The sequence below is a fragment of the Gambusia affinis genome, linkage group LG19 (genome assembly GCF_019740435.1).
Source record: "Gambusia affinis linkage group LG19, SWU_Gaff_1.0, whole genome shotgun sequence".
Classification (NCBI taxonomy): domain Eukaryota; kingdom Metazoa; phylum Chordata; class Actinopteri; order Cyprinodontiformes; family Poeciliidae; genus Gambusia; species Gambusia affinis.
In genome coordinates, this window is record NC_057886.1 from 20,827,007 (window position 1) to 20,850,131 (window position 23,125).

The window sequence follows — 23,125 nt, forward strand, 5'->3', positions numbered from 1 at the left end:
TTAAGCAAACTAATTTACTTTATTGTTATTTTTAAACAGCTAAACATATTTTATATCCGTTGGTAAATACTGAAAAAAAAAGCCCCCCAGCAATGAAATCATTTTTAAACTCTGCTCTCTCAGCTGATTAGATTTTTTTTTTTCACCTTTAAATCAACTGAAATTGGTGAACGTTTGTGCAGCAAAAATATTAATTGGTGCTGCTATCATTTTTAGGATATTAATAAATGTTTCTAGAGGTCATCAAAGGTCAACGAGTCGCTCTAAATGAACATAATCAAATCAATTTGTTGTCTATTAACAGCACAAATCTATCACAATTAATTTATACCAGTTTAGTTTTATTTTGTTAATGTGAGATGGAGGAGCAGGTTGATGTCTGGTGACCTAATAACAGATCAAAAAATAAATAAAAGGAAAAAAACAACCTAAATTTATTGATTTGAGTTTTTGGGAAATTGCTGCAACTCAAATGTTTCTATTCGTTTTCTTAATTTCTTGGTATTTTATTGTAATTTTTGGTATATTTTTGTTTTTAAGCTCAATTTTATTGATCACTTTATTAATTATCTATGATGTAATTATCATGAAGTGCTTTGGTGACTTCATGATAATTACATTACTTCATGATTACATCAAGAAGTAATCATGAAGTAATGTAGTCATGAATGGCCGCCAAAGGTTAAATAATTCGTTATTTAACCGTTAAACATTTAAAGGTTGCTTTAAATGCGTTATATAAATAAACTTTCATTTGACCTCGGAAATTATAACAGCACAAATGAAAATGTAGCACAGTTGACAATTTATTTATTTTTTTATTTTGTAAATGTGGACTGGCTGGTTGACCTTTGACGCTCTTGGGAAACATTTATTAATATTTTTAAGATGACAGCAGTATAACCAAAGATTATGACACAAATTTGGTTGATCTGAAGAGAGCAGTGGTTTCAAATTCACTCAGGTGAGAATCAGAACTTTGTTTTAATACATTTCTATTTCTTCTTTAAGTCAGATCAGAAAAATACCCACTTTGTTATAAACAGATAAAACATTTTAAATGAGTAACTGAGCCTCAAACTCTGTGAAAGTCAGAGCAGAATGACTCACAATGTTCCAGTTTCTGTCTGAATAACTTCATCTCAGTTCCCTTTAAGCGCCTTTCCTTCAGGCCAAATCGATTAGATCTTTCTCATGTTGCTCCTTTTCTGTTTGTCGACTCCTCAGCCACTCCTCTCTTGCTTTTTGAACCTCCTGCCCATAAAAATCATGAAGTTTACTGAACTCCTCGAGCGGGTCGGACCCCACCAGAGGCCATTCGCCGTACGGCGGCACCGGTCCGTTGAGGGGCGTCACATGAGCGTTTCTCCTCGGCCACTTTTTGGGCGACTTTTTGGCGGCCATTTTAGTAGGCATTGATGGTGGCAGTAGAGCAGCGCTGGCGCTGAAGCTCCTCCCCTCCCTGACAACTGAAAATGGTCCCAGTGTTGGAACCAGGAGGCTGTTGATGGGCGAACTGAGGGTTTTGGAGGAGGAGCAGGAGTTGGTAGGGTCCTGTTGCTGTTTAGCTTCTGCAGGAACAAGAAGAAACAGGTTAAAAGTTGTTGCTTTATGTGTTTTAAAGATACCTAGTAAGGAGTTTATTACTGATCATTATTAGTCGTGTTTGGAAATAGCAGCACAACTTCTCAGATCAGTTTCAGATATACTGTAGAAACAAAATTTAAAGGTGACTTGTTATGCTTCCTTGAATGAGTTAAGGTAGCTCTATGATGTCTACAAAACATAACTGTCTTTTTTTTGTGTGCAAAAAATCATTCTTAGATAAGAATGTCCTATCTTGTGCTGTTGTAGGGCGTCTTGTCACTTTAAATCCAAGTAAGTTTCTGCTGGCCACGCCCCCAAATCAATGTTTAAACTCGCACACGAAAGTGGCTGCAAAAAAAATGCGCAATAATACAACTGTACATCTTTGAAAAGCAGAAGTGGAGCCTCTGGCACAACCAACAAGAATGTAGGAAGTGGTTTCTGGATGGTAGAACAACAAAACACCTGTCTTTTCCAGTAGCTATTGTACAGTGCATACAGAGATAAAACCAGCTGACCAAACGTGCTGAAGCTCCACTGGAGTTGCTAGGTAATGGTGAAGTGTGACTTAACGATTTGGAGGTTTTTTAAATAATTAATTTTCCAGAAACCAAAAAATATTAATTTATTTCCTAAAACTGAACAGTTTTTAGAAGCAGTTGAGACCAAAGTGAAGGTACAAAATGTGAAAAATGTGAATTTTGCTTTCCTTCAAGATCAGACAACATGTAACAAAGTGAGTTACATGTTCAAGATCAAAAGCTTCAACTGAAGCTTTTGATCTTCAAAAGCTGTTATATTTGTGCTTGATAAGGAGATCTTACTACACTTGAAATAAGCTTAAAAATAACTTTTCAGCAAGATAAAGGAACTGAAATAACCCCTGACAGGAGACCTATTATGTAAAATTCACATTTTGATGTTTTTGTACTTCCATTTGGGTTTCTACTGCTTCTATAAACAGACCAAGTACTTACAAAGTACTTACTAACAAAAACAACCAGATGTTTTTCTTTGTTTTTTGACAATAAGTTGATGCTTTTTGGTGTCTGGAAAATTGTCCATTTCAAAAACCTCAGGAACGTAACATCACAAATCAGCAGGCATTCCCTGTTACCTAGCAACCTCAGCAGAGTTCCATCTGTTACCTAGCAACCCAAGTGGAGCTCCAGCAGTTGGCTGGTTTTCCTGCTCAGTACAATGGCTGTTAGCAAAGACAAGTGTTTTGTTGTTGACTTACCATCCAGAAACCAATTGGTGCATTCTTGTTGGTTGTGAAGGAGGCTCCACTTCTGCTTTTCAAAGAAGTATAGTTGTATAACTGCACATCTGCAAGACAAATAAGACAAAACTCTCTTGCAAGTAACTTTTTATGAAGATATAGGAGCTTGTTTTAAGCCATTAATTCCTTAGCAGTGATAAAACTGCACTAGTTCCACTAAGAGCCCATCTATAAGTGAAAATCTGCCAGTGGAATATGTACTATTTCATCAATATTAATATTGATTATCAATTCCTTGAGTTACTTAAGTAAAACTAGTGCAGTTTCATCAATGCTAAGGAATTATTGGATTAAAACATCTTATATTGCTGAAAAGTTACTTGTAAGTTAGCTTTGCCTTATTTCAAGTGTACTAAGATGTTCACACTAGAAACTAGACCAACATTTTTTTGTACGACTTTGTTTTTTTTGCAGTATTTAATCCAAAAAATTATGATAAGAAACACAATATATCTACAGACACACCTTCATACTGCCTCCCCAGGTCTCTCACCAGACTGGAGAGGTAAGAGTGGCTGGCCAGGAAGAGCGCTTTAACCCAGCGCCTCTGAGTCTGAGCGTCTCCGGCGGCAAACCTGTAGGTTTTGAGTCCGGACCCGAACTGGAGGGTGAAGGGGAAAAACCCGTCAGAGTCCAACATCTGGACCACGCAGCCCTCCAACACGATGACGCCCAGAAGGTGACGATCAGCCGGACGCTCCTGGTAGAACAGCAGGTTGGCTTTCAGCACAAACCACCGCCTGTAGTAAGTGGCATTTCTCTCCTTCTGTTATATTAATAAAAGAAGAAGAAGAAATTAAATCTTTTTTCAGAAAATCAAAATGTGATCGGAGGTTTGTGTTTGATTGCTTTCCTGAACCTTTTTGTAGAGATATCCCTCCTTATCCACTGGAGATGTGCATGACAGGAAATGGGTCAGAATCTTCTCATGGAGCTTCATTCTGTCTTCTAAAACACAAAATACATTTATAAATCACTGAACTGCTGAAAAATCAAACATTCACAGTTTTAAGGGCAGATTTTCAAATTCCTGCAAATATAACGTCGTTAAGCCTCAATAAAAGCAACAAGTTAATCTGATTTATCTACAGCCAGAGTTGGTAATAACTAGTTACATTTACTTAATTTCATTTACTCGACTAACTTACTTGAAAAAATTTACTTTTTGGAGTATTTTTACTGAACTGTACTTTATGCTTTTACTAAATTTTATTGTGAAGTATCTCTACTCTTAATTGAGTTCAATTTCAGGATTTGTTTTAACCACAAATTCACCAGACAAACAAACACCTGCAGGTTTTGTTAAAGTTTCATAAATTTTTTTTATTGAAAGAAACAGATTTGGGATTTTTTTTCCCCCTAATTTTGTTATTTTTTGTTACTTTGGTCCTTAAAACACCAAAATTTCCACTTACTTTTATGTTTTGGTCCACCTGATGATGTAATTTGTAAATATTAGGTTATTGATAATTTGATCAGTTACTCAGCACGTGAGTAGTTTTTTACTTGAGTAAAACTTTGTTGAAGCATTATCACTCTTACAATGTTTGTTTACTCTACTTTCCTCTGATTACTGGTTTTACAATTAGTGACTGATTAACTGATAACAGAAATAACACTAGTTTAAAAATATTAGAAAGATGGAAATAATTTTAGCGTAATCAGTTTCCTTCTTTTGGTGACTGAAGATTTTAAGGTTAAAATTATTTAACTACACAAATGTCAATCAATGCAAACCAATACAAAGCAGGACACAATTATCATAAGAAAAAAAAATATTAGAAATAAATTAATCATTCATTCAGATAACAAAACAATAAACTTGACTTACGTTGTAAAAATGGACATCATATAATTACAGTAAAATTTTATCAATTACAGTATTCTTTAGCTGCAGATCAAATCAAAATCAAATCAAACTTTATTTGTATAGCACATTTCAGCAGCAAGGCATTTCAAAGTGCTTTACATCAAATCAAACACAAAAAATACAATGCAACATAGAATCAACAATAAAAACAATATCAAGTGCATCAAGATGCATCCTTTTCTGCAAATTATCAAGCATTCACGAAAGGAATGCTACAGGCAATAAAATGTATATTTTCCTATTTTAAAAACAATTGTGTTCATTTTTTGTATTTCTAATAAAGTAAAAAAAAAATACCTGCGCCAATTTATTATCAAAATGAATTGATTAATCATCACGACAGTTAATAGAAAAATTTACCGATTGCTAAAACAATCCTCATAGTTGCAACCTATGCAGCTGTGAGGATTATAGTTTCATTTTAACAACACAAAAGTTAAAAAAGTGGGGGGGAAAAATAGAAACAATCTTAGCGTTAATCCAGTTCTCCTTCGTTTGGTGCAGAGAGAAAATGATCAACAGTGACTCAGACTTACCTCTGTCGGGGCTGAATGTCCCGCAGGGTCAACTCTCTCTCTCAGCCTCTCTACAATCAATTAATTAATATTTTTTCTCTCTTTCTTTTCCATCCTGTCGCTTGATAAAGTCGAAACCAGTTGTTTTCCAGCTGACTGACACAAGCAGAACCAGACAACGCTTGAATATTTAGTTTCAAGTTACTAACACTGGTTCTCTCACGAGGACGAGGGGACGGCGTTGAAATATAAATAACCCGACCCACTTCCTGGTAACAATACACCGACACATTATAGTCTGCTTTGAGCTGATGGGCAGAACCAAGTAACTAAAAAAAATTATTTAAAAATGCAACTTATGACGAGAAGTGTCATCTGGAAGTGAGATGCTATCCGCTGTTGGTTTTCTCTCTCACTTCCTCCTTTAAGTTTATTTATGATTCGTGTAGGTGGTTGATTCTTCAGGGAGTTGAACAGAGATGCGTTAATATGTATTTATGCTGAAAGCAGGCAGAGAGACATTCACTGACCTCTGGGAAATGTGGCTATTTTTGTTATGGACCTCCATGATGTGTTAAGACTTCAGGACTGAGTCACCGTAACTGTCTTTAGTTTTAATTTATAAAAAAATATATTATATATTTCAGTGCATTTTGCTTTCTACCACTTACCTACATGTTTTGCATATTTTTAAATATTTGTGACAATTTTTTTCAATAAATGGGTTAAAATTGTTTCTTAACCCACTCATCTGGAAAAAATAATTCTTCAAATGCAGTAAGTAAAATTAGCTCACATCATAAAATGCGTTTTATTTTTTAAAAAGTTGAATAATAAAATGTCAGTGATGGTATGTAGGGAAAAAAAGCAAAAAACAAACAAACAAAAAAACGAGTATTAAATTATAAATGTTTAATTATCAAAGAAGTTATTAAAATAGATGTCAGTAAATATTACAAAGAAATGTTTTATTTAATTTCAGGGAAGTAAGAAAAATGGAAAAAAAGAAAAAACGTTTTTTAAGAAGTTACACAGAAATGGTAGATAAACATAGAAATAATTATAATAGTAATCGTTGTTATTCATAATAATAATACTTGATGATAATATAAATAATAAATATTAGTAATCACAGTATTAAAAATAATTAAGAATAATTTAACAAATTAGGTCATTTTAATTTATTTCAATTTTTACTTTCTGTGTAGAATAACCCAGTACCCAGTGATAACAGTGTAACTAACTAACTCACTACTGAATAAAACTTTTTTCACTTACAATTTGAATACATTGGCAAAGTAAATAAAAAATAAATACTACCCATTCCTTGTCTTCTTCAGTTAGAATAAAGTGAATAAAATAAAAACGTTGTTTAAAAAAGACTGCATGCACTACATAATAATTGAGTCCAGTCTTCACCGGAATTAATGAATATTAATTAAACCCAAACAGGTACAAAAATTACAACAAACGTGGTCTTTTTTTCTGAACAAATAAAAGATTTCACAAATGTCACATTAGGATTTACAAAAATCTACTTTCAAGGTGCAATCATCCAGTCCATATTTCTTCAAATGTTAGTCTTTTACTTTTTGAATTTAAGACTATTTAAAAGTTTACAGGTTTGTTTAAAAATGTTGATCTGCATTTTATTTACTGTGAGCTTTATAGTTGTGTTTTAAACGTCATGTTATATTTAGTTAGCAGTTATTTACACTCCTTTCCTGAAGGGGGCGATAGTGCGTCAGGTCTGTTTTGTTGAGCAATGTCAAGGTGCAACGACGAGGAAACGAAAACGAACTATTTTCATCAGGTTCTTATCATTCTTTATACATTTATTAATTCATTAGGTGTAATTCGCAATATTTAAGCCAATATTTAAGCTCTTAGCGGCTTTTAATCTTTAAAAAGTGTTTGATTTACGCGTCACATGCTCTCCATGCGCTGTGTTGTTTTTATTTTGAGCTAACGTTGCTAACGTTGTAGCGTCAAGCTGTATGTTTAATTTATAAATCCACTGATGATTTAACTCACCTTTAAGTTGCGCTACAGTAGTAAAGGAGTCTCCTTATACCCTTCTGTAGCGCCATGTCGAAAAGAAAAGTCACATTTGAGGACGGAAACGGAGAGCTGGACCTGGAAGATGACGGCCTGAGTAAAAAGGTGCTTGTTTTATATGACTATTAGAAATTAGAGCGTTATTCTGGCGGTATCCAGTGAACTATTTGCTAACACTGCTTAATATAGCAGGGTAAGTTGTTTTATATGAAGCAGACTACTAGCTATATTAATAAAAAACTTGTCAGATTGGTTAAATAATCCTAAACATGTTGAAAAGAAATATATTTATCAAATTCTTGCATATGTTTAACTAAAACTGCGTGCTTTACAATGAGAATTACTATGGTGATGTCAGATAATGTGAGAAACGATTGTATTTGGTAATATGAGAAGTAAAATTAAATTCCGACTAGCAATTTGGGGAAGCATTTATTCTGTCAAATATTTTAGTCATATTTCAAAAGGTCAATAATTTCTGTAACGTCAGATAGTGGTTGTGTCTGTTCTGATCAGATTCGAGTTTATTCATATTAATAAATCTTCCTCACGCACCTGACTTGCTTATTCGGAGTACCTCAAGGTTCAGTGATTGGATCAATTTTCTTTAAAAATGTACAAATATATAGCAAGGGATACATTTCCACCATTCTCCTAATGTCAAGTAGAAGAATTGAACAGAAAATAATTTTCAAAGAAAACTGTCAAAAACCGTCTAGAGAGCTGTTGCCTCTGTAAAGTCAAAGTAAAAAATTAATAATAAATTTGAGGGCTTTAAAACTTTTGCACAGTACTATACACCACAGCGAATTTATATCAGATTTCTCTGTAGCTGTAAATCTCATGTGTGGCTGCGTCTATTTACGGGCATGTCTAAACTTAGCTTTCAGTTAACAGAACTTGAATGTCTGTCTGACTGGAAGCCAAACTGCTCACAGCCTAATGAAGCTGTTCATGTTACAATTTACAAAGGAATTTTAAATTGTTTTGCTTGGCTGAGCGTAAGAAATATGACACTGTACCGCAGTGGAAAAGACAAGATAAAAACCGCTTTGTTCTGATCACATTAAAAATGAAAAACTCTCTTATTTTAGCTTCATAATTCTTTGGCAGGTATATAATGTACTTCATAAATAAGCTAACCTGGGTGTTTTTCTTTTATAAAACAATTGTTTTGTGCTTTTCTTCCTCGGGTGAAGCAGAACTTTGAGGCTGTCAGTGGACCAGGATCCAGATTTAAAGGTAAACACTCCCTGGACAGCGATGAAGAGGATGACGGCGACGGCGCAGAGAGCAGCAAATACAATATTCTCGACACTGATGATGTGGAGGGTAGGTGCTGTTGAATATTTTAAATGACACTTTTACAAAATTATTTTCAAGGACAATTTTCACACACATTTTTTTACAAATGTAAGTGTATTATATTGGGATTTTTTGTGATGGAGCATCATGTCAGAGTGGAAAGAAAACCAAATTTCTTATGAATAACACATAAAGAACGCTGTGTTTTATGTGTTACAAAGCATTTATATTCATCCCCCTTGACTTTGCTTCTCCTAAATAAAATCTAATGCAAGTAATTGCTTTTAAACATCACCTAATTATCTAACAGTCCAACACTGTAAAAACACAAAATCTTACAAAGTATTTTTGGTATAATTTCTAGCTCTTGGCACATTTGAAATAAAACAAAACTAACTCACAAGTAACTTTTCAGCAAGCTATAGGAGCTTGTTTTAAGCAAATAATTTGTTAATATTGGTGAAATGGTTGTAGTTCCACTGTCGCCGTTACCTAGCAACCTCAGCCAAGCCTAGCCCGTTACCTAGCAACTCAGTTTTAGTTCCACTGCCAGATTATTTCACTTGTAGCATGTAAAAATGTCTTGGTATATGTGAAATAATCTGCCAGTGGAACCTGTACCTTTTCTGAGTAAAATATATCAAAACAACTTTTAAAGTCCACATCACCCACTAACTAAAAGGTTAACACCATAGCACTAATCAGAAACATTACTTCTGCTAATGCTAAAGTGCTAAACCATCATTGAATTTATCAGAAATTAATGCTAAAGCACCGCAAAAGCTGAAAACAATAAAATACTGCCTATGATACATAGGAAGCTAATAGCATCCCTTCAGCTAACTGCCATTGACCTGTTGTGTGGACTAGTATTGTCTTGTCTTCAACTTGATTCATTTATTATTATTATTATTTTTATTTTGTACATCGAAAGAGCCAAGTAAATTAGTGCTTTACAATTTACCCAGAAAAATTTATTTGGGAGAAGCTAAGTATGCTAAACGTTTTCAGAGTTAGCATCATAATGTTGACTAAGCCTAAAATTAGCTCTGTTATTGTTAGCATATTAGTGGAAAATATGCTAACTGAAAACCAGGTATCATTTTCATTCCTTTCAATATTATCCACTGCTTTGTCTTGATCATATAAAATCACATGATGTAGTTTTTGCAACTTTGCAAACCACTGCAAAACATTCTTCTATTTTAAATGATTATTATTTCACTTCCTACTGGTTTTTAGATGTATTGTTTATAAAACCCATCTAGAGACAAGTGCTGCGAATTAGTTTCTGCCATAAGCACTATGATGCAAACATGGGGTTGTTGTTTTGTTCAGTTTGTTTATGTTGATTTGTATCTGTTCCTATGAAATAGATTTAAATTAATTAAATTCTTTTAGTTTATTAAAAACAAGGTTATGCTTTAACTTATAAGAAAATAGTTGGAAATTGTTTGAGTTGTCAATGGAAACTTTGTTTTTTAGGCCAAGAAGGAGCAACAATTGACTACGACGAAGGAGTTTCCATTACTCCTTTTAATCTGGAAGAAGAGATGCAAGAAGGACACTTTGACTCCGAGGGAAACTATTTCATCAAAAAGGAAACACAGATTAGAGACAACTGGCTTGACAACATAGACTGGGTATTTAGATATAAAAGAACATTATGTTTGGTTTATTTACACTTTACAACACTGCAAAATCACAAAAACTAACCAATTTTTGGTTAGTTTTTTTGTGCAAATATCTTAGTACAATGTAAATAAAAAAAGAACGAATGTAGAATTCAATTTTCAGCAAGATATAGGAGCTTGTTTTAGTAATGATTAATGAATATTGATGAAAAAGTTCTAGTTCCACTGGCAGATTATTTGACTTAAAACATTAGAAAATATCTTATTTAATTTCCCTTTGGGACTGGTTAAAGTATTTTTAAATTGAATTTAATAAGGGAAGTAATCTGCCAGTGGAGCTAGAATTTGGTTGCTAGGTGACGGCCTGGGCTTGGCTGGTGTTGCTAGGTGACGGCTTAGTGTTTGTTGTCGATGGTGACATAAGTGAAATAATCTGCCAAAGGAACTAGCACTTTTTCATTGAATATTAAGGCATTATTGACTTAAGAGAAGCGCCTATGTGTTGCTGAAAAGTTACTTGTAAGTTAGTTTAGCCTTATTTCCAGTGTACTAAGATATTTGCAGTAGAAACTAGACAAAAAATACTCAGTGTTTTTCCAGTGAAGCAATTTGCAACAAGTACTAAAAGGCTTTTCTTGCAGGTAAGAATAAAAGAGCAGCCTTTCAAGAAAAAGAAGAAAGGCCTTGCAGCCAAACGGAAACGCAGAGCTGGTGATGAGGACGAGGCTGAGGAAGAAAAACAGAGAGAAGAGCAGCAGGCCGACCAGGAAGAGGAGGAGGAGGAAGAGGAGGCCGAGCCGGCAGAGGATCCGCTGGCGTCCTTAACGCAGCAGCAGCTCACCGAAGCCGTGATTGAGTTGTTGCAACCCGGAGAAACGGTCGCTACCGCCCTCCGGAGGCTGGGAGGCCTCAGCGGACGAAAGAAGGCGAAGCTGGGGGAAGACAAAGATCCCACAGAGGAGCCTAACCGGGACACAGAGAAACTCGACAGGCTCACAGCGTTGGCAGACAGACTGGTCGGATCCGGGATGTTTGAAATTTACCAGCAGACGTATGAAAAACTGGCGTACATGATGAAGAGCATGACCAGCAAGCGGCCGGCGGTGGAGCAGAAACGAAGGGGCGGAGAGAAGCAAGACGACGAGCTCGACATGTTTGGGGACAAGTTTGACGAGAAGGTTGGAGAAAAGTCCGAAAACAAAGACGAGGAAGACAAAAGAGGTTATTATGTCAGATTTTTTTTAGGTTTTTCTTATTAGTTTATGTCTGCTTGGTTTGATTCATTTATTTCTATTTGTTTAGTGAGTGATGAAGTCATGTGGGAATACAAATGGGAGAACGAAGAGAAGTCTGAAATCTACGGGCCCTTCACCAGCGAACAGATGCAGGTAATGTAGAGGGATTATTTTAATCATTGATTATTCTGATGATTCATCAATTAATCAGATAAAAAAATTTACACACTATGTGGATTTTCATTTAAGCCTTTATGATGCAATATTTGAAATGCATTAAAAGATACAAATAAACAATTTAATTCCTTTTTTAAATAAGAAAATAAACATTTAATTGCTTAAAATTCATTTAGTTTACGCTTGATCTTTTATAGCAAATGATGCATCTGCAACTAAAAAAATATCAAAATGCACATTGATAGCAAAAGATGGTTAACAGGAGAAAACAAATGCAAAATGTATATATTTTTATGCAGTTTTGGTTTAATTAATGTTCTGACTGTGTTGTACTTTCAGCAAATGGATTTTTGTTGAGTCTGTAATCATCAGTTAACGATTAATTGATAAGTAAATTAGTTGACAATTGTTCCAGTAATCGATTAATCACGATTATTATTATTATCAGTCGTTTTAGTCATATATTGATGCCTTTAAATTTAAACCCTAGAAGTAAAATATTGTGATTAATTCAAATTTAAATGGCAGAAATTGTTGTAATCTAAGCAGATTGCATTTTTAAGTGTAAACAATCTTCGTCGTTGAGGTCATAAGCAGAAGTGTAGCAATACTAAGGACTTAAAAGATGTTTTTGTTTCTCTACTTTTTGCAGAGTTATCACTAAATCCCATTACGGTTACTAGATTATAAAGTTGCTAACTCGTCCTCCATTCAACCCCACTCTGACTTTGTGGGCTTTAATCTTCTTACATTCTGTTTCTGCAGGGTTGGGTGGATGAAGGCTATTTCAGCAGCGGCGTCTACTGCAGGAGGGTGGATCAGGGGGGATCTCAGTTCTACAACTCGAAAAGGATTGATTTTGACCTCTACACATGAATCATGTGCATCAAATGAATCACAACCAATGTTCTGTGTCAGCATTTCCTGTTTTACAGGCTTTTTTTCTGAGTTTTTGGTGTAAAATGGAATATTTTAACTCTACCTTTTGCTTTCTGCAACTTGTTTTTAAATAAACTTTTGCCCTGGTCTGGATAGAGGTCATATTATGGGTGGTAAATATGTACATTTTCAAAATAAATTCAAATGGCAGAATATCTTCAACAAGCAATTTAAACCAAGTCATTCTCATGATTGTACTGAAGAAAATGTTTTTCAGGATACTTTAGAGTAACATCCTGAAAAACTAAAGCTAGTTATTTGACTGTAAGATACAACTCACTTTAGATTTAGTCAGCTATAAAAATTGCCTTAGACAGTTTCCTACTTTGATTTTTTGTTGTAAAACATTTAAGTCAAAATCAAATCTACCCATCCACAATGAATTCTTGCATTTTTCTTGTAACATTACACAAGGTAACTGATTACAGTTCACTGGAAAATAAATAGTTTGCTCCCATTATTTCACTTTTTAAATCAAATTCCACCTGTGCATGTATTTATGCGTAAGCCATACAACAAAACATTTGAGGTGTATGTGAGAAGACAGTGTGCCACCGTTAAAATAAATGCAGAAATAAAGTAAGAAAAGCTATTAACCAAATCATTTAGTAGGTGAAATACAAAATATAGTTTAATATACATTAATAGGCACAATGAAAACCATCTTGGCTCCTCAAAATAAGCTTGCATTCACAAAGAAGGCAGACAAATAAAACCTGAATTTTGTTGAAACTTTCTTGGTTTACTTGACTTTTTGCCTTCTGTGATGTCATTGACCCAAACACAAAGAATAAGCATCCACCCACCCCCAATTAATTGTGCTTTAAAAACAATTGTAAAGTCTTGCAGTTGAAATTTCGTTACTAAAACATTGTTTTTATTGTTGGTATGTATTTTTCTGTATGTTATGACAGTCATGAGGCATACAGCAGCAGTCTTCAGTCAGAGGCCTCTTCAAATTGGTTGCGAGACTGAATGCTTCCGGAGATTCTTTCTCCCTACAGCATCACCATTAACTCTGAAGATACGGATGATAGAAGTTACAACTACTTTTAATTTAAATAAAGTATTTTTGGAATTCAAGTGAATGAAAATAGTCTATTGAACTTATTTTTTAATTATATACTTATTTTTAAATTAATTTTGTGATTAAATTTATTAGTTTTCTGATAAATTGCTTGCAATATATTATAATTTTAAAATATTAGTTCATTCGAGGACATGAAGAACGAGCAGCTTCCATGTTTTTCCAGTCGTGCTCCTCATTGGTTGCCCTGAACCAACGACCCTGAAATTCACGCTGTGATTGGTCAGATTTCAATAAGGCGTTTCGGGCGGAATCAAACTCACGTTCTGATTGGTCGGTTGGTCTTGTCTGGTAGTTAGATTTGTAAAGAAACGGATACATTAACGATTCGCTGCAGGGCGCCGCTGCCGTCCGTCCGTCCGGCATGTCTTGTTTACGGCGGGTTACGAATACAGACCCACGGTCAAATTGAAGGCTTTAGGTGAGTTCAGCTAACGCTATTTAGTTTTATTTACTGTAACCGAGTGAACCATAATGTGGTACTATTTCCGCTCATTTTACAGACGTCATAGAAAGCTTTGAAAAATGACAGTTCCCGGCTACGACTATTACCTGGTACTGCAACTGATACACATAGGGAGTAGCAAAACTAGAGTATATATGGAGTTGCAATAACGCCCTGCCTTCATCAAGTTAAAATCATTTAGATTTTGCAATTTTACTGTATCTAATGTGTTCGTAGTAGTATAGAGTTACATTGGCTTGCTAATAAAAGTTTGAAATGAAGAACATTCCTTCCAGCTACTAGACGAGGTTCAATTTTGATCAGACCGCCGGTTCGGTTTTACTTAAAAGTCTCACTGAAATGTTGCGATACCAAGCTGTTTGTGCTATTCACGTAGTTTTATTAAAGTATAACTGAGATGCTTAGAACCGCCATGCGGTTGCTAGATGCTGAAAACTTTTCCCCCCTAAGTTTTAAGTGACCTACGGTGTAGCGTAGGTCACTTAAAACAATAAGACACAAAGAGTTGGAATAAACTGCATTCATTTTAAACACTAAAAATAAAGATATGCTTAAGAAAAGTTTGTAAAAGCTTTTTGAAAAAGTCTTTAAATGTAATTTTAGTATCATTTGAACAATTAAGATATGTTTAGAAAATTAGGGCACTTGTTGGCTAATTTTACATTTCTACTGTGTTAATTTAATTTGGTCGGTTTTATTTCATATTTAATGTGTACTTGCGTACTAACAATTAAAGAGTTATTGTAGATGTTCATGGCTGTGGGCAGTTAAGGTCTCCTGTAGCAGTCTATATTACAACAAATTTGAAGAGTCCTCTGGCCGAAGACGCTATTTTTATTTATGTATTTATTTGTTTTTTGAAGGGCTGCTTTCAACAAGGCAGAAGAGTGACACTTTTATAGTAGATTCTCAGATTTTCAAAGATTTTGTAGTTGTTGAACGTGCTCAGAAATCTGCAGTACAAAGCAAAACAGCTGCCACTGCAGGTATACATTAATACTTATAATGGTTTGTATCTCTTTAAATCTCAGATGTTATTCAAATTACTGTTCGATCTTTGTGAACATGTTCCTTTAGATATTAAAGGAATGAAACTGAGAGAAATCCATTGTTGTAGTTTTTTATTGCTAATTGCAGTTGCGTCACAACGGTTAGCCTGCCTATCAGAGTCGTTTAGGAAGTCATTTAAAGCTTTAATTATGTAAGAATTTTTCATAAAATCTAGAAATTTATGGACAACCCTTAGCAAAACAGTGTGTCTTCAGTCAGAGGCTTCTTCAAATTCGCTGTTATGCAGACCTCTATAGCAGGGGTCTATCTATACGTTGATCGCGGGAAGGTTTTGAGTCGATCTCGGCAGCAGGTGACAAACTGAACGCCGCCAGGACGCTGAGACCTGCACTTCATCTTCTGACGCGCTTTTCAAAAATATTCACCAAGATCCTAAACGTTTGTAGCCTCATTAAAGAATAATAATTACAAAAAAATCAACAAAACGTGTTAAAATTACTATTCTCAGTAATTATTGTTTCAACAAGGTGTTACGTAATTCAGTGCCATTAACAAAAGAATGGCGATTCAAAGACCGACTGACTAGCAGAGCAGGAGTTTAAATTAGCTAATCAACCGCCGCTGTGTTCAGGGGAGCGCTTATTAATAATCGAGAAATAAATATCAAGCCTGGAAACCTGATATCGTAACGGACTAAATGTTATGGTTTTAACGGAATCTTTGCTCGGCCTACGGGGCGCAGGCGGTTGCCAAGGCAACGGGTGTGGGTGTGCTTACACGACAGAGAGAGAGAGAGAGAGTAAAAAGGTACGAGTGGTTATTTTACCTTTATTTACCTTTTCCGGGGTCGCATTACAGCCGCTGTAGTTTCTAAACGTTCAATAAACGACAAACTTGGACTAATTACCCCGTTCGTTTGTGAGTCTGTCATTCACAATAAACATCAAATAGGACAAATACGTTTAAGTTTTAACAAACAAATGGCTTCTACCGCAACAATTATGTGAAATTAAATTAATTATATCCCAACTATAGAAAATTTGCCTTTACCTTAACAGAGCTCTTTGGTTCCTCCCATCAGTCTAGCTTCTCATATTGAGGTCATCAAACCAAAGTTCAGATCTACCATAACTGACTGACACCTGCTGGCCTCAGGTTTGCAACCAGCTTCCGACTGAAAAACCAGTAACCTCCTCCCAGTGTCAGAATCTCACTGAGGAAAGAACTGCACTAGGTTTTCTATCACTTTAATATTTCTGCTATAACTGATGTATATTCACATATAAAATAAGTCAATAGAGTTTAATTTACAATTTTTATGTCTTCGTGTCATGAGGTAGATCTCAGCCGGCTGGTGAGAGAAAAAGTAGATCTTGGTCTCAAAAGGTTTGGGCACTCCTGCTCTAGAGGATAGCATTCATACTCAAAACCAATCAGTAGCTACAATAAGTCTTTAAAAAAAATTTAATTATGAGTTACAACAACGTTTAATTTTTCTTTAGGATCAATAAAGTATTTTTGAATTTGAAAAACAATACCCCGTTACGCATCATAACAACTTTCTGACATTAAGAGAAAATCTCTGGAGCTGTACAGCAACCAAAACATTTTAAAAAGTGACAGTGTATTAAACTAGACTCTCTTTTGATTATTAATTTTATTAATTTACTTTTTTAACAGTTGTACATAAAATTTTACAGTTTATATAAAGTATATTCTTCTGTTTTAATTTCAGAATAAACTTGCCGTCCCTGCTTTAATAAAAGTGAGCATCAACTCCGCCGTCTTGGACTATTTGTATTTTTTATCTTTTTTGTTCAAATGTGATACCTTGCATGTTTTTTTTTCCCGTTTGCTTTGTTTCCGTCCCACATGATTTGCAGAGACCTGCAGGAAAAGGAGAGACGCTGAGTGAAAGAGAGCAAATGGGATGTTGACTTTCCCCTCTGACTCGCTCTCCCAAGTAGTTTGTCCAATGGATGAAGATGCTAATTCCCCAGTTCCCGTGTGTAGTGCACCCCCCCTCAGTGAACCTCCGTCACCTCTCCTCCCCCTTTCCTCCATCACCCCCAGGTATGGTTGCTGCTTCATCTGCTGCTTTCCTCTTAACATTTTTTTTGGGCTCCTTATTTATTTTTTTAAAGCTGATATAGAATCAGATTTGGTCACAAACTACCTAATTTTATTAACATAAAAAAAAGTTGTTTTTTTCTTGATGTTAAACGATAAATGACTCCTTCTACCTTCACCTGTATAAATTGTTATTTGTAGATTTAGACAATTTGGATCTATCTATGTATTCCCAATGATATATTTTTGTTATAAAATGAATTATTACTTGTACTTAGTGCTTTGAGAACATAAAATCCTCTGACAGACTTACTTTTTGCATTTTTTAATTAATATCAAACACATTTTTAGTACCAGAAAAACTATTGCAATACAAAATCTGGTCATATAATTAAATATTTGATACCTCTTAGGAATTTTGTGTTTTAGTTATTTTTGTGGCAGAAATAGCTTCGTAAACACTTCTTTAAAAAATGTTGAATTTTGTTGAGTTTCTTAAATAGGTTTTTCCGACCATACGTAGTTTTTATTTGTTTTTATTGTAGTTCTTTTATGTATGGAATTGTGTGAATGTTTGTATCTTGTGGAGGAAATTTGCATTTCACTAAATCCACTTTAATGTTATTTATTACCATTATTATTATTATTAATATGCCATATTGTTGTTTATCATAACAATTCATGGGGCCACTTATTTTCACAGCCCTACATCTATAATATCTCTTTCTGATTATGTATATCTATTTTTTTATCAATCAGCAGATTTGTGAGTTTTCATAGCACCACAAATTCATCCTATTTTTAAAAGTATTTTTATTTATTTCTTCTTCTTTGCGATAAAGAAAGCCGTGTTATTAATTGTGCTTTTAGCTGTGCTCATGATGGACCGTCTGGATACCGGAGGAGCGGCCGCATCCAGCACATCAGAGCCAGAAACCCAAAAGAGCTGGACTGTTCAGACATCCAGGCTGCCCAGAGACAATCTGGACCGAATCCGTCCTCCACTAAGAGGCAAAGAGAAGCGGCAAACATGGTACGTCGATTACCGTACTTAAAAAATGAAGTAAATATCTTCTACTTGAGCCTTCTGGTCTTATGCTGTGTAGGTACAAGCATCACAGTCAAAGCTGCAGAGAGAAGGAAGAACACGTCTACAAGAGGATCCAAACAAGGTTAGCTTTCTTCCCTTGATCTCATAAAATTTTAACAGAATCAGCTGATTTGGAACCAAACTGGTCGAGTTAAAGTGTTAAATGTTCTTAATTTGTCTTTTATAACAGCTGTGTTGTTGAGGTGCACAGATTAGGAGGTGTGAGGGTTAATGAAGTGATTTAATCCTCCTTCACGGTCTGCGGCATCCGACATAAACAACCAATCTAGTGTCTTATCTGACCTACTAACAGACTCATGATATTAAACAATGAATTGCACATTCGTTGACCTCATTTCCTCATTTAGGAAATTACCCGGTGGGTTTTGAAGCAAAAAATTTGGTGCAAAACTTTTAACTTGTTGTAGATATTCCCTAAGGCAACATTTGTTTATATAATATATTGTTTTTCTCTTTTCTCTGTTTTTCTCTAAAACTGGATAACAAAATTCTTCAGTTTGTTGCATTTATCTCAACCAGCCATCTTTTAAGGAACATTTTACCAACATAGAGATAATAATAATAATTCATTTTATTTGTTGTTTTTTGTTTATTTTGGACATTAACAATGTCTTCCAGTTCATTAGAATTTAAAGTTTACCAGTGAAAATGTGTTCTTGCATTATTTTGCCATTTTTACCATTAGATTACTTGAAAATGGTCTCAGAACAACCGTATTGATTGCAGAGTAAAGAATCGAGTAGTTGGTGCAACCCCTAATTTAAACATGGCTTTTCTGACTCCCAGTTTTGCATTCTTTTTCTTTAAAGTAAGCTGATTTCGTAGCACTTTGTTTTTATAAATTTAGGTTTTATTCTAATTATTCTAAACCAAAACGAAGGTTTCTTGCATTTCTCAGAGAAACTGTGTGTGTTTTACACCGAGTAATTACACTCATCCTAAAAGTCTGAACTTTATGTATTTAAAAAAGAGGCCATAAAATGTTTCAAATTAATTAGCAAATAAGTAAGTTGGACTTAAGTATGTTAATCACAGATCTTAATTTTTGTCGTGTCAAGTTTTGCGCCGTCTGATCCAAACAAGCCTGGGATCAGCTGGAAACTGTTGATCTAGGAAATAAACGTCAGCCCGCTTTATCCACTTAAAATGGGGTTTAACTTGTGTTTGTGTATGGGAACGTTCATTAATAATTTGAAGCTTCTGCACTAATATTCACTTTTAGAAATCAACCAGGTTGTAGGAACATTCATTCACATGTAAGCGAATCCCTGGCAGGTCAAATGTGTTTTTGTTGGAACTAAATCGACTAACTGTTGTGTAAATGTGTATTGATTTGCAGGTTGGGTTTTCTATCAGATTTACAGCAGAGCACCAAAATGAGTAAGTGTGAATTACAGCTTACTTCAGCATACATGTCTGTGCTTTTCCTCTTGATAAATGTTTGTTTTTTCTAAAGCTGGGGAAAATATTTACAAGTTTACTAAATGAAAATAAGTTGTTTTCAAAGCAAGACTCATCTTTTTTCTAGAGCTGCAGCTAACAATTAATTTAATCTGATAATTAACCAAGTAATTGTATAAAAAACAGCACATTCTGCAGAGTCTCCACTTAACTACTTGAACTTTTTGTAGCTTAATTACCGAATTAAGTTTTTCTGGCATAATTTAATTAGTATACTGCAATTAATTATTTTTACTGAATTAGTTGGTGATTATTTCAATAATCAATTTTTTTCAGCCAGACTTTTTCTTCTATGTCATTTTCTAGGTGGAAAAACTCAAAAAGCACAGAGAGTGAGACCATTGTCTCTCCTTTGGAAAAACCATTCGTAGAGCAAACGATGCAAAACCCTGATGACACCAAATCTGAAATGGACACGTGCCAGGAGTTACCTGAAATGGACACGTGCCAGGAGTTACCTGAAATGGACGCGTGCCAGGAGTTACCTGAAATGGACACGTGCCAGGAGTTACCTGAAATGGACGCGTGCCAGGATTTCGCTGGCGGCGACCTTGGTGAAGACGCCTCGGTCTCGAAGGGTTGGGTGATCGGCCCGTTCTTTCAGTCCCTAAAATCAAAGATGGCTAGCTTCAGTGAGATCGTCATGACTCCTGTTAAGCTCTTCAGAGCCACCAGTCCTCTGACCGCGGACGACGTGTTCGAGGCGGATGACGCGACTGACGTTGACGCATCGGAGAAAGGCGATGAGTATCAAGCAGAAGCACAAAGTCTTGTTCCCTCTGTGGAAACTAAAAGTGAGATAAACCCTGCACCCAAAAACTCTAAAAAACTGCAGTTCAATGAATCGGTATGCAGGACTACATGCGGTTTTGAATGTGCAATAAGTGGGGGAGATGAAAACTTACCTGACGTCGTGCCTTTGGTTTGTGCTGCTTCCGAAGAAGCCGGCGAACCGTCTGGCTCCTGTTTCCTGTTACGTAAAAGTGCCTCGCATGAGTCAGACCTAAACGTTTACACCGCTGTGGAGGGCCAGAAAGGCAAGCTGTCCAGCGTACAACCACTCTCAAGACGAGACACAGGAAATGGATACGAGTCGGTTGAAATTAAAGACAGAAATCAACTTCAGCTCGACGTCCTCGCCACAAACAAAAGTCCACTGAAGCCTTCTTCTGATGCAGAACAGATGGAGTGCCAACAAATCCCCGAGATGTGTTCGGTGTCAAAGTTTGCAAGAGCAAAGAGGGGGCTGAAGCCGAACTGTGTTTCCCAAGACGTGAAGAGAAAAAAGACGAACATGGCTTCAGGAGGCGACGTGGTAAAGGGTCCAAGAACGCAGAGAAAGAGAGACGCAGATGAGACGATGAAACCGGATAATAAAAGGCAGGTGACGTCGACAAGAGCGAAAGCAAAAGGTGAACAGGACAGGAAGGATTGCCTGGAGAAAAGGAGTAGTGAGTCGCAGAACAATTCAAAGTGCAAAAAAGCCAAGCCCAGTAGTTCCTGCAAACGGATCCCTGTGATATCCAGCGATGATAATCTTATGGATGTGGAAACTACCGTGCCTAACCCGACTGCAGAACAACCGGTGAAAAAGCGGTTGTCTGTAGTTCTTGTCCGTCCCAATGAAAAGGAGACGCCACACGCAACCAAGTGTGGGAACGCAAATAAGAAGCAATTAAAACGCAAACTGCCAAATTACACGAGTTTAGAAGTGGAGAGCAGTTCGGTGTCGGCCTCGTCGCATGACGGGCTGAAACCGTTGAGTACGGATTTTAAAAGCGAAGACGCACCAACCGGAGGAGCGAACCAGTCGTCCAAGAGACTCAGGAACAGCCAGAGGAGCTCCGTTAAGTTCTCGGTCTTGGCTGAAGAGCAACAGAAAACCAAAGAGAGGCACTCAAAAAATGACAGACGTAAAATATCCGTTGACACAGTTATTTTTGGAAGTGATCACCAACTTCCTCTGGTCCATCCTGGATTCTTAAACGAGGAACATACAGCTGCCACCGTGACGGGCGAAACTTTTCTCAAAGCCTCTGAAATCAGTAACTGTAATCCGAGGCTGAGCATCAATCTCGTTAACGCTAGGCGAAGGAGGAAAGATCCCCAAAAGAGGAGATGCCAGGTTCTGCAGAGCAGGATGTGTAAAACCGAGGAGGGAACCCGGTCCGTCACGGTGGAGGACGCGGACCTGGCCGCAACGCGCATGCGCTCTTCAGAAACCAACGTCTCCAGGCGACTGTCGCGCAGCTACTCATGCCCAGACGTTCTCATCCTCCATCACGACGACTCGCCCTGGGTTTCCCCGCCGCATTCGCCGCAACACCGGACGCATGCTACGCACCATCATCATGGCAGCTTGACCTCCCACGCACAGAGGTCGCTGCGGCGGGCGCGCCGGCACACGGTGTGCAGCGTGGAGGTGGAGAGGGAGAGGGAGATCGCCCCTCTCTGTCTTCGGAAGGAGGTGTATCCGTCCAGAAGATCTGCTTCCTATGACCCCATGACCCACAACCTTTCACCTGCTCACCTACATTCCCCCTGCAGCTCCCTCACTGCTCTCGCCTCCTGTTTCCTTTCAAGCCCTCTCGCTTTCCTGTCCAAGAAATCAGACTGCAGGGCAACTTCTGCCAATGCCGGCACTTCCAGTCGAGTTCCCTCGCCGCCCCCTTCCTCTTCCTGCTCCCCCGCTTGGCACTCCCCAGGTTTCACTTTAGGATCTAGTTCTGCTGCGTCCTTGGATCCCAGGTGAGGAAGTTTTCTTGTCTCCACACTGCAAAAATACAAACGCTTTCCAAATATTTTCACTCTGGCTTCTAGTCAAATATCTTATTACACTTGAAATGACACAAAAGTAAATTTTCAGCAAGACGTTTGAGTCATTAATTCGCAACTACTGATGAAAAAGTGCTTGTTCCTTTGACAGATTCTCTTAAAGCAACACATTTTTCCCATGTTAGAAGTGAAACTAATATTAAAGTATTACTTATTACGCTTCCCTGAACAGGTTATGGCAGCTCAGTGGGCTATACAAACATGTTTATAATTTTCTTTTTGTCCAGAATCATTCTTGGATGATGAGATTTCAGTCTGCTCAGTTCTGCCTGTTCTGAGCTCCTTTCAGATCTACGGCCTCTTGTCACTTTAAATTGAAATAATCAGTAACACCAGGTGAACCTCTGCTTGGGTTGCTAGGTAACGCAACAAAACATAAACCTTTTGCCCAAAAACAGATGGGTGGATTTTTTTAAGCACTCTAAGAGTCATTTTTTCAAAAACCCAAGTGAAAGTACAAAACCGCTCAAAATAGACAATTT

General features: G+C 36.5%; 3 protein-coding genes across 6 annotated transcripts in view; 2 read left to right on the forward strand and 1 right to left on the reverse strand.

Moving 5' to 3' along the window:
• pheta2 (PH domain containing endocytic trafficking adaptor 2) lies at positions 1 to 16,257 on the reverse strand. 3 transcript variants are annotated; one of them, XM_044099795.1, is made up of 4 exons: positions 5,276 to 5,481; positions 3,729 to 3,817; positions 3,335 to 3,635; positions 1 to 1,571 (listed from the first exon to the last, which is right to left on the reverse strand). In XM_044099795.1, the coding sequence occupies exons 2-4, from the start codon at positions 3,807 to 3,809 to the stop codon at positions 1,168 to 1,170; spliced, it is 786 nt and encodes a 261-aa protein (XP_043955730.1). In that variant the 5' UTR covers positions 3,810 to 3,817; positions 5,276 to 5,481; the 3' UTR covers positions 1 to 1,167. The 3 variants fall into 3 exon arrangements, with proteins under 3 accessions (XP_043955730.1, XP_043955731.1, XP_043955729.1); XM_044099796.1 differs by lacking the exon at positions 5,276 to 5,481 and adding an exon at positions 16,217 to 16,257 and having other exon boundaries at positions 89 to 1,571; XM_044099794.1 differs by lacking the exon at positions 5,276 to 5,481 and adding an exon at positions 7,289 to 7,400 and having other exon boundaries at positions 89 to 1,571.
• Positions 6,977 to 12,771, forward strand: cd2bp2 (CD2 (cytoplasmic tail) binding protein 2). 2 transcript variants are annotated; one of them, XM_044099792.1, is made up of 7 exons: positions 6,977 to 7,067; positions 7,339 to 7,417; positions 8,512 to 8,644; positions 10,103 to 10,260; positions 10,893 to 11,472; positions 11,554 to 11,639; positions 12,429 to 12,771. In XM_044099792.1, the coding sequence occupies exons 2-7, from the start codon at positions 7,343 to 7,345 to the stop codon at positions 12,537 to 12,539; spliced, it is 1,143 nt and encodes a 380-aa protein (XP_043955727.1). In that variant the 5' UTR covers positions 6,977 to 7,067; positions 7,339 to 7,342; the 3' UTR covers positions 12,540 to 12,771. The 2 variants fall into 2 exon arrangements, with proteins under 2 accessions (XP_043955727.1, XP_043955728.1); XM_044099793.1 differs by having other exon boundaries at positions 8,515 to 8,644.
• prr14 (proline rich 14) overlaps positions 13,981 to 23,125 on the forward strand; it is a 15,568-nt gene continuing 6,423 nt past the window's right edge. Inside the window, exons 1-7 of the mRNA XM_044099791.1 lie at positions 13,981 to 14,110; positions 16,902 to 16,931; positions 17,050 to 17,239; positions 18,107 to 18,269; positions 18,343 to 18,408; positions 19,687 to 19,727; positions 20,115 to 22,556. Of these exons, the coding sequence (XP_043955726.1) occupies positions 17,097 to 17,239; positions 18,107 to 18,269; positions 18,343 to 18,408; positions 19,687 to 19,727; positions 20,115 to 22,556 (2,855 nt within the window). The 5' untranslated portion in view covers positions 13,981 to 14,110; positions 16,902 to 16,931; positions 17,050 to 17,096. The remainder of the gene's footprint in view (positions 14,111 to 16,901; positions 16,932 to 17,049; positions 17,240 to 18,106; positions 18,270 to 18,342; positions 18,409 to 19,686; positions 19,728 to 20,114; positions 22,557 to 23,125) is intronic.

What these genes read in the sequence shown, in the direction of transcription:
- pheta2 (XM_044099795.1), bottom strand. Translation starts at nt 3,809, where the DNA reads ATGAAGCTCCATGAGAAGATTCTGACCCATTTCCTGTCATGCACATCT. An exon ending in AGGGATATCTCTACAAAAAG is followed by an intron (nt 3,636 to 3,728) that starts GTTCAGGAAAGC and finishes TTAATATAACAG; the next exon opens with AAGGAGAGAAATGCCACTTA. An exon ending in CCTGGGGAGGCAGTATGAAG is followed by an intron (nt 1,572 to 3,334) that starts GTGTGTCTGTAG and finishes TTGTTCCTGCAG; the next exon opens with AAGCTAAACAGCAACAGGAC.
- cd2bp2 (XM_044099792.1), top strand. Translation starts at nt 7,343, where the DNA reads ATGTCGAAAAGAAAAGTCACATTTGAGGACGGAAACGGAGAGCTGGAC. An exon ending in ATGACGGCCTGAGTAAAAAG is followed by an intron (nt 7,418 to 8,511) that starts GTGCTTGTTTTA and finishes CCTCGGGTGAAG; the next exon opens with CAGAACTTTGAGGCTGTCAG. An exon ending in GGCTTGACAACATAGACTGG is followed by an intron (nt 10,261 to 10,892) that starts GTATTTAGATAT and finishes CTTTTCTTGCAG; the next exon opens with GTAAGAATAAAAGAGCAGCC.